We start from the raw sequence: 17,844 nt of genomic DNA, 5'->3' as shown, positions 1-17,844 counted from the left end.
CTTCAACAGGTTACTTTTCTGACGGACAACGCGACTCTGGCGACAACGCTTGCGACTAACAGCCTGGTTCGTACTCCAGGCCAATGGACCATTAGGCCTCAACTTGCTTACATTACAACCTTTCCGGCTTTTGATGCTACCAGGATTTACCGTATCAACAGGAGCTATAAGAGCAACTCCAATGGCCGACCCAAATGAATAGCAATTTTATCTGCTTTTTGTCTGTTTGGGTCGGCCGCCCGCCCGACGTTCGCCTTATTTTTTATATGGGTCGGCAGCACACCCAACGCGCCGATCTATATATGCAGGCGTGGCCGGCTGCCTGCCTAATTTTTACATTGATTTGCATTCAAACATATTGTGAAATGAAAATGTTAACAAGCAAAATAGTTTAGCCGTCTAAATAAATAGTATAGTTTTACAAGCCAAATACAAATAAAAATATTTCGCATAGTTTTGCAAACGAATAAAAGAAGATATATCTATTGGTTGCCAACATGAGTCTACATTTGCTCAACCAAATCATTTTGCAGTTGCACGCGAGTTTCCCAATCACGCATGTCTTCATGAAACTAAGTGAACTGCTCAAATGTTGCCGCTGCTCCATGCTCACGCACAACATTCTCACCCTGAAACTGAAAGCCTTAATCGTACAGACGTTCCGGGCGCTCGTCTTCTACGATCATATTGTGCATGATCACACAAGCAGTCATCACCTCCCATTGTTTCTGCGTGCTCCAAGTATTAGCAGGATACTGAACGATGCCCCATCGAGATTGCAAAACACCAAAGGAACGCTCGACATCCTTCCTAGCACTATCTTGCTCTTGGGCAAATCTTTTCCTTTTCTCTCCGACAGGGTTGGGTATTGTCTTGACAATAGTGGTCCACTGAGGATAGATACGGCCACTCAAATAGTACCCTTTGTCGTAGTTGTGGCCGTTGACAGTAAAGTTCACCGGTGGGCTGTTGCCTTCGGCAAGCCTAGCAAACACCGGCGAGCACTGAAGCACGTTGATATCATTGTGTGATCCAGCCATGCCAAAGAAAGAGTGCCAGATCCAGAGATCTTGAGACGCCACAGCCTCTAGTATGAGAGTGCAAGCCTTGACATGTCCCTTATACTGCCCTTGCCAAGCAGAAGGGCAGTTCTTCCACTCCCAGTGCATGGAGTCTATGCCGCCAAGCATCCCCGGGAAGCCCCTGCTGGCATTCATTGCCAACAAACGGGCTGTGTCTTCAGCTGTCGGCTCTCTCAAGTACTCAGTGCCAAACACAGCAATCACAGCCTTGCAGAACTTATACAGGGACTCTAGGAATGTAGACTCGCTCATACGGATGTACTCGTCAATGAGATCACCGGGCACTCCGTATGCAAGCATTCGGATGGCGGCAGTGCATTTCGGATAAGAGGAGAAACCAATGTTGCCGACGGCATCCTCTTTGCGCTCGAAGTAGTCATCATAGCCGACCAATCCCTCTCTAATACGGTTGAAAACATGCCTACTCATACGGAACCTGCGGCGGAATTTGTGATGTTTGAACAACGGGTTTGTTGTATCAAAGTAATCCTTCCAGAGAAGGAAATGCCCGCTCTCTCAGTTGCGATTCAATGCCGGAAGGTGGCCCGGAATGAAGCCACGGAATAACGGCCGCTGGTTGTTGAGGTGGTGATGGACCAACACGGCAGCCAATATCTCCTCCTCGTCGTCGGACGACGAATCGTCGGAGTCGCAAAGGAAATTGTGGAAAAAGAACTCGTTGGCGGAGTCCATTTTCGTACCTTGGCAAACTGTCGAACAGCTTGCGGGCGTCAAAGAAGGAGACGACCGGTGAGGGGAGACGCGGCGCCCACAGACCAGCTAGCTGCCCTGCCGGTGTCCGACGAGTGTGATGGCGTGGCGGGGGCGGCGAGGCGTCTTCTTGGCCGCGGGCGGCTGTGCGGTGGTGGAAGCGGCGGCGGGAACCAGTTTGCTCCCCGGCGGCAAAACGGCGACGGCGGGGGACTGGGGGTAGGGGCGGCGTTGCTGGGCAGATGTGGAGGCGGCGGCAGCTGGAAGAGTCGCCGGCAAAAATGGGAGGCGGCGTCGGTGACGGAGGAGGCGGGGCGAGGGTTGCTTGTTGGCCGGAGGGAGGGGGGATGAGAGGGGAGGCCAGTGTGCCACAGACCAGCGGGCCCGGGAACAGGAGTAGGCGAGCGCGCGCGACCGTCGCTTGTCCGCGCCGATGCAAATCAGGCCCCAAAAATAGGTTAGGAATGGGTCGCTCGCAGACGAAAAACGGACGCGTGTTCGTTTAGGTCGACATGTTGGGCCGCCTTTTCTATCCGCGCCGACCCAAACGGACGACCGCGAACGAAATGGCTCACCTCATTAAAGTTGCTTTAATTTTCGAGCACATCATCAAGCTAGGCTAGCACTCAAAATCCAGAATTCTCCTTTCAGGTTCATATGTTTATGTGCAGGCAACAGATCTTGCCTTAATGCAGAAGATGTAGTGAAACTCACTGAATTACTCCAAAGCACACTTGTATATGTACGTCGTTGTTAATCAATAGTATTTCCAGTGTTCAAAAAAAAGATAGGTACCGAAAAGACAGAAGGCCCTTGACTATTCTAGTTCAGATTAGCACTTCCGGACATCCCTTTTTAAGTTGAAATAAAACTAACCATGAAGGCTTACCCTCAACAGAAACTAAACCGTGCCCCTTGGTGTCTGGATCAAGACTAAATATGTTTTGAGCTTCTCTTTTAGCAACAGTTTATTTTTACTGCATGTACGTTCGGAATTCATTTGGACACATGGGAGCATATGCACTTCTAACTAATACTTATCTCAGTCCGAAAAATTTGTCTCTTAAATGAATATATCTAAAACCAAATTAGTGCTAAATACATTCATCTGGAAAACAAGTTTGAGATAAGTTTTTTCAGACGGAAAGAGCACACAGTATTTACATATCGCTCTCCAACGTCCGGCTATACTCGTAACTAGCACGCTTCGGTGGTTCGAATCGCCACGGCACGTGCGTCGTCGATGCAGTGCGTGCATGGATGCACTTCTCAGATCTGCAGCACCTAAAAATCGTTCGCTACCGGCTGCCTTTCTTTTTTTTGAGAATGGAACACCTTGCATTCCAGAAATTACGATGGACCAGCCAGATTGGCGGCCACGGCTAGAGATGGCACCCGCAGGGTTTAAGTATGGGTGGAGTCATTCCATATCCTTACTTGTCATTTCAAACCTTACCCATCACCCGTACCCATACTCATGGATGGGTATAATTTTTTTCCATACCCGTCATTCATCAGGGTAAATGGGTACCCACGGGTAAAATTACCCAGATTTGCAACACTTCAATTTGAGCATTACATAGTCATGAACAACAACTTATAATAATAATTTATAACAACAACACGTCATGGCAGCAACACATAATCGTTTATGGGCTAGCTATTGTGGTGCAGCGGCCTAACATGAATCAATGTTGAGGTCTTTCTAGGGTTGTGGGATTTATGTACATATAATATGTTTGATATCGTAATAAATAATATATAAGTCCTATTTGTTAGAATATATGCGGGTACATGGGTATGGGTTGTATTAAACCATACCCATACCCACTATACCCGATGGGTATGAAATTTTCCTATTTATGTACCTATGGGTATTTTTTTGACCCATACCCTTGCCCTAATAGGGTTTTTACCTGCAGGGTACGTGGGTAACGGGTACCCATTGCCATCCCTAGCCACGGCACAGGTTACAACGCTGGGAAAACCTGACAGTGAGATATGTTGGCCATCAAGATAATTCGGGCAATCATAGGCAACCAGCACATGCGCTGGCACATTACATGATCTGGGACAGAACACTACACTCTAATCAATGAAATCTAGCTGCAGCTTGTACTTTGCTTCTCTGAACAACACACCAAGTGCACCACGATCTGCCGATGTGGAGGCAATCGCCTGCTTGAAGGGCAGATAGTCCGTTTCAAAAATGACACGACCCATACCCAGGCGATCCGCTAGCTCTATGGCCTTCAGTAGTGCGAGAGCTTCTGCTTGCAATGCATCTTGCAGGTTTGCTAGCGGTCCGGCCGCTGCCATGAGGATTCCACCATCATTTCCTCTGGCTATGACGCCCCAACCTCCTGACTTTGTAGTAGCATGGAAAGACGCATCCAGATTGATTTTGATCACATCCATAGGTGGTGGAAACCAGCGTCTCTCTGCTGCTCGCTTCACTGTTGTCTTGCCCTAAGAACTCCCTCATTCACATACATCATGCCTCAGCTTCGCAACGAAACCCTCCACGGACATCCGTTGATTTTTGTGGTTAGCCATATTACTCTCTGTCCACCATGACCAAAGGAGAGCGACCACCATTAAAAGAGATTCCTCGGGCAGTTTGAAAATCAATTGGAGCATGACTCTTGGTGTTCATGCTGTCAGGAACTCTAACCGCAGCCGCTCCAAGCCACAACCCCTCCACATCTTTTCACCTCTTTGTAGCGTAGGAATAGGTGCCCCCATCCTCCGGAACCCTTAGACATAGAATGCAGCTCGTGTCTAGCTCCACACCAATTCGCTCCACATTCTTGAGTAAGGGATGACTATTATAAGCCAAACGCTAAAGGAAGTGACGGACTCTTCCTGGGCATCTGATTTTCAACAATTTCTTCTAGAAGCTCTCTGTGTATTGGTACCCAGTTGTGCTCTCACCCACCTGGTGTGTGCTCTGTTGCGATTGCAGGTTGCCATAAACCCTGTAGGCGGAGCAAACATAAAAGAGCCCCTTCTTGTCAAAGTGCCATGCAATGAAATCGTCATATTGTTCGCATATGGGAATAGCTAGAATTGTAGCAGCATCCATTGGGGTAAAAGTTTGTTACACTAGTTGGGCATTCTATTGGTTCGTTGCTGGGTCAATTAGCTCGGAGACACGGGCCAATAAGTGTACCCTGCACTGGGCCTTCTGGTATCATTGGACGGTAACCACGGGCCATTCCAGATGTGGATGTTCTCCACTGATCTCACTCTCCATATCATGCCTGCTCGGACGACATCTACACCTTTGAGGACACTTCGCTAGACATAGCTCATTCCCGGATGGGCAGTTGCACTGAGTATATCACCGGATGGGTAGTATTTAGCTTGCAGGACCCGAGCACACAATGAATCAGGTGCTTGTGGTAAGCACCACACCTGCCTCACTAGCATTGCCACATTGAACGAGTTGGAGGTCATGGAACCCAAGGCCTCCCTGTTCCTTTGGTAGGCACATCTTTTCCCAGCTGACCCACTTATGTTTTCTATCTTCCTCCTGATTTGCCCACCAGAAATTACATACCATTTTTCTTATGCTCTCACATAGCTCTTTTGTTAGATCAAAGCACGCCATAGCGTACGTGGTCACCGCCTGGATGACCGCCTTAATCAAAATTTCCTTGGCCTCTTGGGATAAAAGCTTTCGACCCTTTAAGAGTTTCCCATATTATCTCTCTCAAGTACTCAAAGCACTTCTGCCGGGATTGGCCAACATAGCTTGGCAAGCCCAGATATTTTCCATTTAGACTTTCTGACCGGAGACCCAAGAGACCAAGGAGTACTTGCTTCTTAGCATTTGAAGTATTTTTACTGAACAAGATGGCCGATTTCTCCCTATTGATCACTTGGCCTGACCCAACTTCATACACATGCAAGATCTCATTGACCGCATTAACACTCTCCGGGGTGGCCTCCATAAGCAAGAGTGAGTCATCCGCAAAAAGTAGATGGCTAATGGAGGGGGTTGTCGGAGCCAGTTAGATACCCCTGATGTGTCCCTCCTGTTCGGCATGTTTCAGTAGGGCCGACAAACCTTCCGCACATATCAAGAATAGGTATGGCGAGATCAGATCCCCTTGGCGGAGACCATGCCCTAGAACCACCTCCTCCGTGCAGGAACCATTCACCTGGAACTGGAATTTGACCGACCGAATACACTTGCTTATAAGATCAACAAAGGATTCCGCGAAACCCAGTTGCTGCATGACTTTCTCGAGGAAACCCCATTCCACGCGATCATATGCTTTACTCATATCAAGTTTCAAAGCTGCATAACATGTACTGCCCGTTCTCTTCCTCTTCAAAAAGTGTGTCATCTCATAAGCTAGGATGGTATTGTCTGAGATTAACCTCCCATGTAGAAAAGCACTCTGATTTGGTGAAATGATCTCTCCTAGGATGCACTTTAGCCTATTTGCCAGAACTTTGGACATGAGTTTGTACACCACGTTGCAGAGGCTAATAAGGCGTAGATCCTTCGGTCTCCCGAGGTTCTGAACCTTTGGGATTGGCACCACAAGGTTATCATTCCATACCGCCAGAATACTGCTGCCTCGCAACACACGTAAAACCTCACGTGTCACATCAGCACCAACCAACTGCCAATAGTGCTTATAGAAGAGAGCCGGGAGACCGTCCATACCACGAGCCTTGAGATCACCATGTTGGGGAACGCAGTAATTCAAAAAATTTCCTACGATCATGCAAGATCTAACTAGGAGATGAATAGCAACGAGAGGGGAGAGTGTGTCCACGTACCCTTGTAGACCAAAAGCGAAAGCGTTTAGTAACGCGGTTGATGTAGTTGCACTATCATTATTAACTTTGCATCTTTTGGCTTCAATATTATGAATATGTGTATCACTACAATCGAGATTCAACAAAAGTAGACCACTCACCAAGGGTGCATGACCATAAAAGATATTACTCATATAAATAGAACAACCATTATTCTCTGATTTAAATGAATAACCGTCTCGCGTCAAACAAGATCCAGATATAATGTCCATGCTTAACGCTGGCACCAAATAACAATTATTTAGGTCTAAAATTAATTATATGAAGCAACTGGCTTGCTGTTCTTCTTGAAGTTCCCCTTCTTCCCTTTGCCCTTTTTCTTGAAACTAGTGGTCTTGTTCACCATCAACACTTGATGCTCCTTCTTGATTTCTACCTCCGCAGCCTTTAGCATCGTGAAGAGCTCGGGAATTGTCTTTTCCATCTCTTGCATATTATAGTTCATCACGAAGCCTTTATAGCTTGGTGGCAGTGATTGAAGAACTCTGTCAATGACACTATCATCAGGAAGATTAACTCCCAGCTGAGTCAAGTGTGTTACCTAGACATTCTGAGTATGTGTTCACTGATAGAACTATTCTCCTCCATTTTGCAGTTATAGAACTTGTTGGAGACTTCATATCTCTCAACTCGGGTATTTGCTTGAAATATTAACTTCAACTCTTGGAGCATCTCATATGCTCCATGACCTTCAAAACGTCTTTGAAGTCTCGATTCTAAGCCGTAAAGCATGGCACACTAAACTATCAAGTAGTCATCAACACGCGACTGCCACGCATTCACAATGTCTGCAATTGCTGGCGCGGGTGGTACACCTAGCGGTGCTTCCAGGACGTAATTCTTTTATGCAGCAATGAGGATAATCCTCAAGTTACGGACCCAGACTGTGTAATTGCTACCATCATCTTTCAACTTTGCTTTCTCTAGGAACGCATTAAAATTTAAGGGAACGGTAGCACATGCCATTGATTTACAACAATATAGACATGAAAATACTATAAGGTACTAAGTTCATGGTAAATTAAAGTTCAATTAATCATATTACTTAAGAACTCCCACTTAGATAGACATCCATCTAGTCATCTAATTATCACGTGATCCATATAAACTAAACCATGTCCAATCATCACGTGAGATGGAGTAGTTTTCAACGGTGAACATCACTATGTTGATCATATCTACTATATGATTCACGTTCGACCTTTCGGTCTCAGTGTTTCGAGGCCATATCTGCATATGCCAGGCTCGTCAAGTTTAACATGAGTATTCTGCCCGTGCAAAACTGGCTTGCACCCGTTGTATGTGAACTTAGAGCTTATCACACCCGATCATCATGTGGTGTCTCAGCACGACGAACTGTAGCACCGGTGCATACTCAGGGAGAACACTTATACCTTGAAATTTAGTGAGGGATCATCTTATAATGCTACCATCGTACTAAGAAAAATAAGATGCATAAAGGATAAACATCACATGCAATCAAAAAATGTTACATGATATGGCCATCATCATCTTGTGCCTTTGATCTCCATCTCCAAAGCACCGTCATAATCTCCGTCGTCACTGGCTTGACACCTTGATCTCCATCGTAGCATCGTTGTCATCTCGCCAACTATTGCTTCTACGACTATCGCTACCGCTTAGTGATAAAGTAAAACAATTACATGGCGGTTTCATTTCATACAATAAAGAGACAACCATAAGGCTCCTGCCAGTGGCCGATAACTTTTACAAAACATAATCATCTCATGCAACAATTTATATCTCATCACGTCTTGACCATATCACATCACAACATGCCCTGCAAAAACAAGTTAGATGTCCTCTACTTTGTTGTTGCAAGTTTTACGTGGCTGCTACGGGCTTCTAGCAAGAACCGTTCTTACCTACGCATCAAAACCACAACGATTTTTCGTCAAGTGTGTTGTTTTAACCTTCAACAAGGACCGGCCGTAGTCAAACTCGATTCAACTAAAGTTGGAGAAACAGACACCCACCAGCCACCTGTGTGCGAAGAACGTCGGTAGAACCAGTCTTATGAACACGGACCTGTAATGTCGGTCCGGGCCACTTCATCCAACAATACTGCCGAATCAAAGTAAGGTGTTGGTGGTAAGCAGTATGACTATTATCGCCCATAACTCTTTGTGTTCTACTCGTGCATATAACATCTACACATAGACCTGGCTCGGATGCCACTGTTGGGGAACGCGGTAATTAATTTTTTTCCTACAATCACGCAAGTCTAACTAGGAGATGCATAGCAACGAGAGGGGAGAGTGTGTCCACGTACCCTTGTAGACTGAAAGCGGAAGCGTTTAGTAATGCGGTTGATGTAGTCGAACGTCTACACGATCCAACCAATGTTCAGCACACATTCAGCATGATGACGTCCCTCGAGCTCTTGATCCAGTTGAGGATGAGGGAGAGTTCCGTCAGCACAACGGCGTGGCGACGGTGATGATGAAGTTACCAGCACAGGGCTTCACCTAAGCACTACGACGATATTACCGAGGTGTTGAACTGTGGAGGGGGCACCGCACACGGCTAAGAGATTGTCTGTTGTGCTTTGGGGTGCCCCTTCCCACGTATATAAAGGAGGGGAAGAGGAGGCCGCCAAGGGGGGCGCGCGCCATAGGGGAGTCCAACTAGGATTCCCAATCCTAGTTGGAGTCCCCTTCCTTTTCCAAGAGGGGGAGAGAGGGAAGGAGGAGTATAGGGAGAAGGAAAGAGGGGGGCACCGCCCCCTCCCTTGTCCAATTCAGACTTGCCATGGGGGGGGGGTGGCCACTCCTTGTGTCCCTTCTCTCCTTTCCACTAAAGCCCATTAAGGCCCAATACTTCCCTGGGGGGTTTCGGTAACCTCCCGGTACTCCGAAAAATACCCGAATCACTTCGAAACCATTCCGGTGTTCGAATATAACCTTCCAATATATCGATCTTTACCTCTCGACCATTTCGAGACTCCTCGTCATGTCCGTGATCGCATCTAGGACTTTGAAAAAACTTCAGTCATCAAATCACATAACTCATAATACAAATCGTCATCGAACGTTAAGCGTGCGGACCCTACGGGTTCGAGAACTATGTAGACATGACCGAGACACATCTCCGGTCAATAACAAATAGCGGAACCTGGATGCTCATATTGTCTCCTACATATTCTACGAAGATCTTTATCGGTCAAACCGCATAACAACATACGTTATTCCCTTCGTCATTGGTATGTTACTTGCTCGAGATTCGATCGTCGGTGTCCTCATACCTAGTTCAATCTCGTTACCGGCAAGTCTCTTTACTCGTTCCGTAATGCATCATCCCGTAACTAACTCATTAGTCATATTGCTTGCAAGGCTTATAGTGATGTGCATTACCGAGAGGGCCCAGAGATACCTCTCCGATACACGGAGTGACAAATCCTAATCTTGATCTATGTCAACTCAACAAGCACCATCGGAGACACCTGTAGAACATGTTTATAATCACCCAATTACGTTGTGATGTTTGATAGCACACAAGGTGTTCCTCCGGTATTCGGGAGTTGCACAATCTCATAGTCAGAGGAACATGTATAAGTCATGAAGAAAGCAATAGCAATAAAACTAAACGATCATTATGCTAAGCTAACGGATGGGTCTTGTCCATCACATCATTCTCTAATGATGTGATCCCGTTCATCAAATGACAACACATGTCTATGGTCAGGAAACTTAACCATCTTTTATTAGTGAGCTAGTCAAGTAGAGGCATACTAGGGACACTCTGTTTGTCTATGTATTCACACATGTACTAAGTTTCCGGTTAATACAATTCTAGCATGAATAATAAACATTTATCATGATATAAGGAAATATAAATAAAAATTTAATTATTGCCTCTAGGGCATATTTCCTTCACACCAATGTCATATAGGGCTTCTTTAACTTCCTCTTCTATGAACTTAGAGGTGAGAAAGGCATTCATCTGGCTGGTCACCTTCGGAGCAATGTAGTTCAAAGTTGCACTCCCATCCGCACCTGCCATGGGGGTAAAGAGGGAAGAAAAATAGTTAGTGACAAGCTCCTTAACAGCCTCTTCTCCTTCCACCTCTACACCATCCTCCCGCTTCAGCTTATGTATAGTGTTCCTCTTCTTCCTCTCCGATGCATATGCTTGGAAGTATTTTGTGTTACAGTCACCATATACTAGCCAGTTTACATGGGCGCGCTGTCTCGAAACAAGGTCTTTTTTGAAATGGAACACTCGTATTCCATTAAGACACGACGGAATCGCCGGTTACAACATGGGTTACATCATCAGGGTAGCTATCAAACCATTGATGATCAGGTGGTATTCACTACACTTGCTTGGATGAACTGAGTGGCCAACTTCAGCTTAAGTTCTCTGAATAGGTTGCCCAAGGGTGCATAGTCAAACTCATTGGAGGCTATAGCTTTCACAAGGGTCGAGTTGTCCGTTTCAAACATGGCTCTGCCCACCCCAATTTGATCTGCCATGGCAACCGCTTGGCACAAAGCCTCTGTCTCAGCATGTAGAGCGCAAGAGTAATCTTGCCCAGCCCCTGCCGCTGCAAACTGAATTTCTCCTGAGTAGTCTCTGCATATAAAGCCCCAACCACCCTTACCTGTTTCTGCTGAAAGTGTTGCATCCACGTTTATCTTCACCATGTCCTGCAGTGGTGCTTTCTAGGAACTGCGAGAGATTTGCTGGGAAGAAAGTTTTGGTGCTAGAAATTCTATCCACTCACTAACATGCCTGCGGACTGTGAATTGAAATTCTTTAGTGTTGAGTTGGCGTTCGCCATGCCTGCCCTTGTTACGCTCCTGCCACCAGCACCATAAAAGCACCACTGTAAGCAATTTCTTTTCTCCAATCAGCCTCAAGGTAGCCTGCACCACCTCCTTGGCCGAGCTGCATTTGGCTAGAGCTACCGGAGGAGAACAACATCAGCAGCGTCTCGACGGTCAATCTCTGTGAGGTGCGGGCGAGGGGGTCACTCCGTCCACACCCTCTCCTCTCGCCGACGAGCACAACCGCAGCAATGGTGTTCGGTCCGGGGCGAGCCATCGCCCTCCGGTCGCTCCCATCACGGGAGCGGCCGTGGCGCACACGCTTCCTCCCGGACGAGCCAACCAGGCTGCCGTGCTCAACGGAGCCGCTGATCTTCGAGTGCCACCGCCGTGTGACCCCGCTACCCCAGTGGTCGCCCCACCGCAGCGTGGGCGCAGCACCGTCGCCGCCATCGTTGGCACCATCCGGAGCCAGGCGACGGTGCAGTCGGCGTCATCAACATCCATGCTGAGAACGGCCATGGCATGAGCTCAGTTGTTACTAAGGTTCCCACCAGCAACCGAGCAGATGGATGAGTGGCGTGCCACCATCCAGAGCCTTCTCGGTTTCGCCAAAGCTGGGGGCTCATGACAAGCTAGCCCAGGGCAACCTCCCCAAGTAACAGCCACCGCCCGCGCCACTAGCCGAATGAAGGGGGCCGTCCCCACGGTTCAGTCCGTACCATGGAGCCGGTGAGGGCGCAGCAGAAGCCAGACCCCGACGATGTCTTGATGGCCTCTTCTGACCCTTGAGCACGTCCAGGCCAACGTCGAACCCCGGAAGACATGCAATGGGAGGACGCGCGTGCCATCACCGAACGACGCCGCAACGATCCCCGCCAGGCCGACGGGTAAGACGGGCTCAACATCGACGAGCCTACGCTCGGTGTTGCCGGGCACCTACCCTTCGAGGTTAGTTGCCCTGCCTTTACACGAGAGCTGCCGCAAGTCCGTTGGCTGTCCGTTCGCACGCTCAAACCAGAGATACCTGAGAAGTACGACGGGGGGCTGAACCCGGCAGAGTTCCTGAGCATCTACACCATCGTTGTTTAGGCTGCCGGGGGAAGAGATGAGAAGGTGTTTGCCAACTACTTCCCTTTGGCCCTCAAGTCTAATGTGAGGTCTTGGCTGATGCACCTACCGAAGAACTCCATTTCGTCGTGGGCAGACCTGTGCCACGAGTTCATCGGTGCCTTCACCGGTGGCCACCAAGAGCCCGGCAGGCCCAACAACCTGTAGCTTCTCCGGCAGAAGGAAGAAGAAACCCTTCGTAAGTATTTGCAGAGATTCAGTAGAGTTCATAGAAATATTCCAAATATCCATCTGGCAGCTGTTATAGCCACTTTCCAGTCCAATGTGCGCAACCGCCGCATTCGTTCCAAAATGAGTGTGCGGTTGCCCAAGACTGTGAAAGAACTATATACACTAGTGGATAAATGTGCCCGAATGGAAGAAGGAAGGAAGTTGCCCGGAGAGGAAGATTGCATTAATGTTGATTCATAGGATGAGGATGAATCAACCAGTCAGAGGAAGGGCAAGAAGCGTAGTAAGAATCCAAGGGATAAGGTAGTGATGACTGTGGAAGGTTCAGGAACACCTAGTACCGGCAAGAAAGCCAAGGCTGAGGCCCCCGGCAAGGAAGCTGCCGCATGCACTGCCTTCCGGGAGGCCGCTGCCGCGGAAAAAGTTGGGAAAGGTGATGGGCCGTACTTTAAGATCCATCGGACCAAAGGTCACGACCTTTAGGAGTACTAGCAGGTTGAGCAGCTTGTCAAGAGAAAGAGGGCAGAGTATGACAAGCGTGATAAGGAGAAATGTCAGAATGCTGCTGGCGGTAAGGGCCGATGCGGTGAAGCAAATCGCCCCGGCAAGCCCTTTCGGAACCAAGGAAAGCCTGCTAGGGGTCAAGAGAAGGATATCTGTGAGGATGTGAGTAATGAAGGGGATGAAGAGGAAACTAGTGAGCAGGAATTCCAGAAGGCCACTGACGTCCTATGTATTGATGGAGGTGCATCTTTGCACACTTCCCATCGCCAACTCAAGCGATGGGCACGGGAGGTCAATGTTGTGGAACCAGCGCCAGAGGCCCGGAAGCCGCTCCAGTGGTCCCACACCCCCATCATCTTTGATGAGGAGGATCACCCTTGCCGCACCATGGCGGTGGGGTGCTTGTCGTTGTTGGTCTCCCCAACAATTCGCAACCTCAAGGTCAAAAAGATGTTAGTGGATGGCGGGGCCGGGTTGAATCCGATTTTCCAGCAGTTATCAGCAAGCTTCAGATAGGAGAAGAGGAGCTAGAGCCCACCGGCAGGTTTCAAGGAGTTAACCCCGGAAGGAGTCATCCTAAGGGGAAGATCACGTTGCCGGTGATGTTCGGGGGAGAGCTGAACTTTCGGACTGAGAAGATTGTGTTTGATGTGGTTGATCTCTCCCTGCCGTACAATGAGATTCTTGGACGACCAGCCCTGGCCAAGTTCATGGCAGCATCCCACTATGCTTACAACACCCTGAAAATGCCCGGACCGTTGGGAGTCCTCACTGTCCCGTCAGATGAGAAGGATGCAATTATCTGTGTGGACAAGATGTATCGGGATGCAGTTGCAGCAGAATCTGCGGCGGCGGCAGTTCCCGCCAAGGAAAGCAAAGGAAAGAAGAGGGATTGTAGGACCTCCGAGAAGGAGTCCGGGAAGTGTGCCCCCTCCGAGTTCACGGCACCCGTTGATGACGTGCCGGAGTGTTCCAACAACAAGAGATCCAAGGTTGCTGCACCCCAAGTGAAGAAGGTCCCGGCAGGGCTGGCTGGCATTGATGGTACTTTCACTATCAGCGGCACCCTCGATGACAAATAGGAAAGCACGCTCTTTGCCTTCCTGCTGGTGAATATCGATGTGTTTTCTTGGCAACCATCTGATATCCCTTGTGTTCCCAGGGGGGTAATTGAGCACCACCTTGCTATCTTCCCACATGCCCGACACGTCAAGCAGAAAGTATGGAAGCACGCCTTGGAGAGGCAGTAGTTCATTGCTGAAGAGATCAAGAAGTTGGAAGCAGCTGGTTTGGTCAGAGGAGTACTACATCCTACATGGTTGGCAAATCCAGTAGTGGTCCGAAAGCTAATGGGAAGTGGAGGCTTTGCATTGACTTCACAGACCTCAACAAATCTTGCCCGGAGGACCCATTTCCCTTGCCGCGCATCGACCAGACCGTGGATTCTACTTCGGGATGTGATTTTCTCTCCTTTCTGGATGCATACTCAGGATATCATCAGATCTTCATGTCCAAGGAAGATGAAGAGAAGACATCATTCATCACTCCATGTGGTACGTACTGCTTTGTCCACATGCCGTTCAAATTAAAAAGTGTCGGATCCACTTTTGCAAGGGCAGTCCAAATTGGTTTTGAGTCGCAAATACATAGAAATATAGAAGCCTATATGGATGATATCATGGTCAAAACCAAGATAAGGTCACCCTTATCCAGGATTTGGAGGAGACATTTGCCAATCTGCGCAAGATCAATCTGAAGCTTAACCCGGAGAAATGTGTGTTTGGAGTTCCCTCCGGCAAGCTACTTGGGTTCTTCGTGTCCCATCGGGGGATCGAGGCCAATCCCGACAAGATCAAGGCCATTGAGCAGATCCAAGCGCCAAGGACAGTTAAGGATGTGAGACGCTTGACGGGATGTGTTGCTGCACTGAGCAGATTCATCTCCAAGTCTGCCGAGCGTGCCCTACCGTTCTTCAAGGTTTTGAAGAAGGTAGGACCTATGAAGTGGACCCCGGAAGCAGATGTAGCTCTGCAAGAGTTGAAAGACTACCTATCGTCTATGCCTACCTTGGTTGCACCCAGACCCCAAGAACCATTGTTGCTATACTTAGCGGCAACCAATCAAGTGGTTAGTGTAGCTTTGGTAGCGCAGCAAGAGGTAGATGAAGCAGAAAGTGGCGAGATCATGGCAGAGTCAGAAAAGGATCAGGACATCAGTGAGCACGGCGACGGGAACAACCCCAAGGACGTGGCAAGGTAGAAAGTGGTGCAGCACCCAGTGTACTTCGTTCGCTCCTTATTACAGGGGCTAGATCGAGGTACTCTGGCATGCAAAAGTTGATCTTTGGTCTCGTTATGGCCTCAAGGATACTGCGCCATTACTTCCAAGCCCATGAGATTACGATTATCACTCGTTTCCCATTGCAAAGGACACTTCGAAACCCTGAGGCAACTGGCAAAATAGTGGAATGGGCTTTGGAGTTATCCAGCTTTTGTTTGAAGTTTGAGAGCACTTCAACTATTCAGAGCAGGGCATTGGCAGATTTTATTGCCGAATGGACGCGAACCCCTGAGGAGGAAAGGACAGAGATAGCTCTCCCCGGCAAGGAATCCCCCCAAGAATGGATTATGTATTTTGATGGTGCTTTTTCCCTACAAGATGTAGGGGCTGGCGTGCTCCTTGTTGCCCCCTCCGAGGAGCACTTGAAGTACGTCGTCCAGATGCACTTTGCCTGGGAAGAAGCCACCAACAATACAACAGAGTATGAAGGGCTCCTTGCCGGGCTCAGGATTGCAACAGAATTGGGAATTAAGAAGCTGATCATTCGAGGAGATTCATAGCTCGTGGTGAGACAAGTCAACAAGGATTACCAAAGCCCATTGATGGAAGCATACGTTGAGGAAGTAAGGAGATTGGAGGAGCACTTTGATGGGCTGCAAACAGAGCACGTACCCCATGCGGAAAACAGCATAGCTGATCACCTATCAAAGTGTGCTACGCAGAAGCTTCCTGTGGAACCAGGAACTTTTGTTCTCCATCTCTCTCAACCCTCCGTATCACTAGCCACAATGGCCCAGAAAAGGAGAAAGATGGACTACGGTAAGCCTCTCCCGGTACAGCCATGTGCTCCTCATACGTCTCCAACGTATCTATAATTTTTGATTGTTCCATGCTATATTATATTCTGTTTTGGACATTATTGGGTTTTATTATACACTTTTATATTATTTTTGGGACTAACCTACTAACCGGAGGCCCAGCCCAGAATTGCTATTTTTTTGGCCTATTTTAGGGTTTCGAAGAAAAGGAATATCAAACAGAGTCCAAACGGAATGAAACCTTTGGGAATGTGATTTTTGGAACGTACAAGATCCAGGAGACTTGGACCCTACGTCAAGCAACCAACAGGGAAGCCACGAGGTAGGGGGGCGCACCTACCCCCCCCCCCCCAAGCGCGCCCTCCACCCTTGTGGGCCCCCTGTTTCTCCACTAACATACTCCTTCCTCCTATATATACCTACGTCCCCCCAAACGATCAGAAACGGAGCCAAAACCCTAATTCCACCGCCGTAACTTTCTGTATCCACGAGATCCCATCTTGGGGCCTGTTCCGGAGCTCCGTCGGAGGGGGCATCGATCACCGAGGGCTTCTACATAAACACCATAGCCTCTCTGATGAAATGTGAGTAGTTTACCTCAGACCTTCGGGTCCATAGTTATTAGCTAGATGGCTTCTTCTCTCTTTTTGGATCTCAATACAAAGTTCTCCCCTCTCTTGTGGAGATCTTTCGATGTAATCTTCTTTTGCGATGTGTTTGTTGAGACCGATGAATTGTGGGTTTATGATCAAGTTTATCTATGAACAATATTTGAATCTTCTTTGAATTCTTTTATGTATGATTGGTTATCTTTGCAATTCTCTTCGAATTATCAGTTTGGTTTGGCCTACTAGATTGATCTTTCTTGCAATGGGAGAAGTGCTTATTTTTGGGTTCAATCTTGCGGTGTCCTTTCCCAGTGAAAGTAGGGGCAGCAAGGCACTTATTGTATTTTTGCCATCGAGGATAACAAGATGGGGTTTTTATCATATTGCATGAATTTATCCCTCTACATCATGTCATCTTACTTAAAGCGTTACTCTGTTCTTATGAACTTAATACTCTAGATGCATGCTGGATAGCGGTCGATGTGTGGAGTAATAGTAGTAGATGAAGGCAGGAGTCGGTCTACTTGTCTCGGACGTGATGCCTATATACATGATCATACCTATATATTCTCATAACTATGCTCAATTCTATCAATTGCTCAACAATAATTTATCCACCCACCGTAAAACACTTATGCTCTTGAGAGAAGCCACTAGTGAAACCTATGGCCCCGGGTCTATCTTCATCATATTAATCTTCCAACACTTAGTTATTTCCTTTGCTTTTTTCCTTTGCTTTTATTTTACTTTGCATCTTTATCATAAAAATTCCAAAAGTATTATCTTATCATATCTATCAGATCTCACTCTCGTAAGTGACCGTGTAGGGATTGACAACCCCTTATCGCGTTGGTTGCGAGGATTTATTTGTTTTGTGCAGGTGCGAGGGACTCGCGCGTAGCCTCCTACTAGA

General features: G+C 47.8%; 1 protein-coding gene across 1 annotated transcript; it reads right to left on the bottom strand.

Annotated features, from left to right (window-relative positions):
• Positions 1 to 712: 712 nt before the first annotated feature.
• Positions 713 to 1,775, bottom strand: LOC147965771 (uncharacterized). The gene is made up of 3 exons (XM_087530599.1): positions 1,651 to 1,775; positions 922 to 1,518; positions 713 to 728 (listed from the first exon to the last, which is right to left on the bottom strand). Exons 1-3 carry the CDS (start codon positions 1,773 to 1,775, stop codon positions 713 to 715), a joined length of 738 nt encoding a protein of 245 aa, XP_087386725.1.
• Positions 1,776 to 17,844: the final 16,069 nt, after the last annotated feature.

The sequence above is a fragment of the Triticum urartu genome, chromosome 6A (genome assembly GCF_056163025.1).
Source record: "Triticum urartu cultivar PI428250 chromosome 6A, HENAU_Tu73, whole genome shotgun sequence".
Classification (NCBI taxonomy): domain Eukaryota; kingdom Viridiplantae; phylum Streptophyta; class Magnoliopsida; order Poales; family Poaceae; genus Triticum; species Triticum urartu.
Note: the sequence above shows the minus strand (reverse complement) of the source record. Positions and strands in the feature narration are given on the sequence as shown.

Coding starts and splice junctions, on each gene's coding strand:
- LOC147965771 (XM_087530599.1), bottom strand. CDS start 1,775: ATGGACTCCGCCAACGAGTTCTTTTTCCACAATTTCCTTTGCGACTCC. Junction 1,519..1,650: donor CACCTCAACAACCAGCGGCC/GTTATTCCGTGG, acceptor ATTCCGCCGCAG/GTTCCGTATGAGTAGGCATG.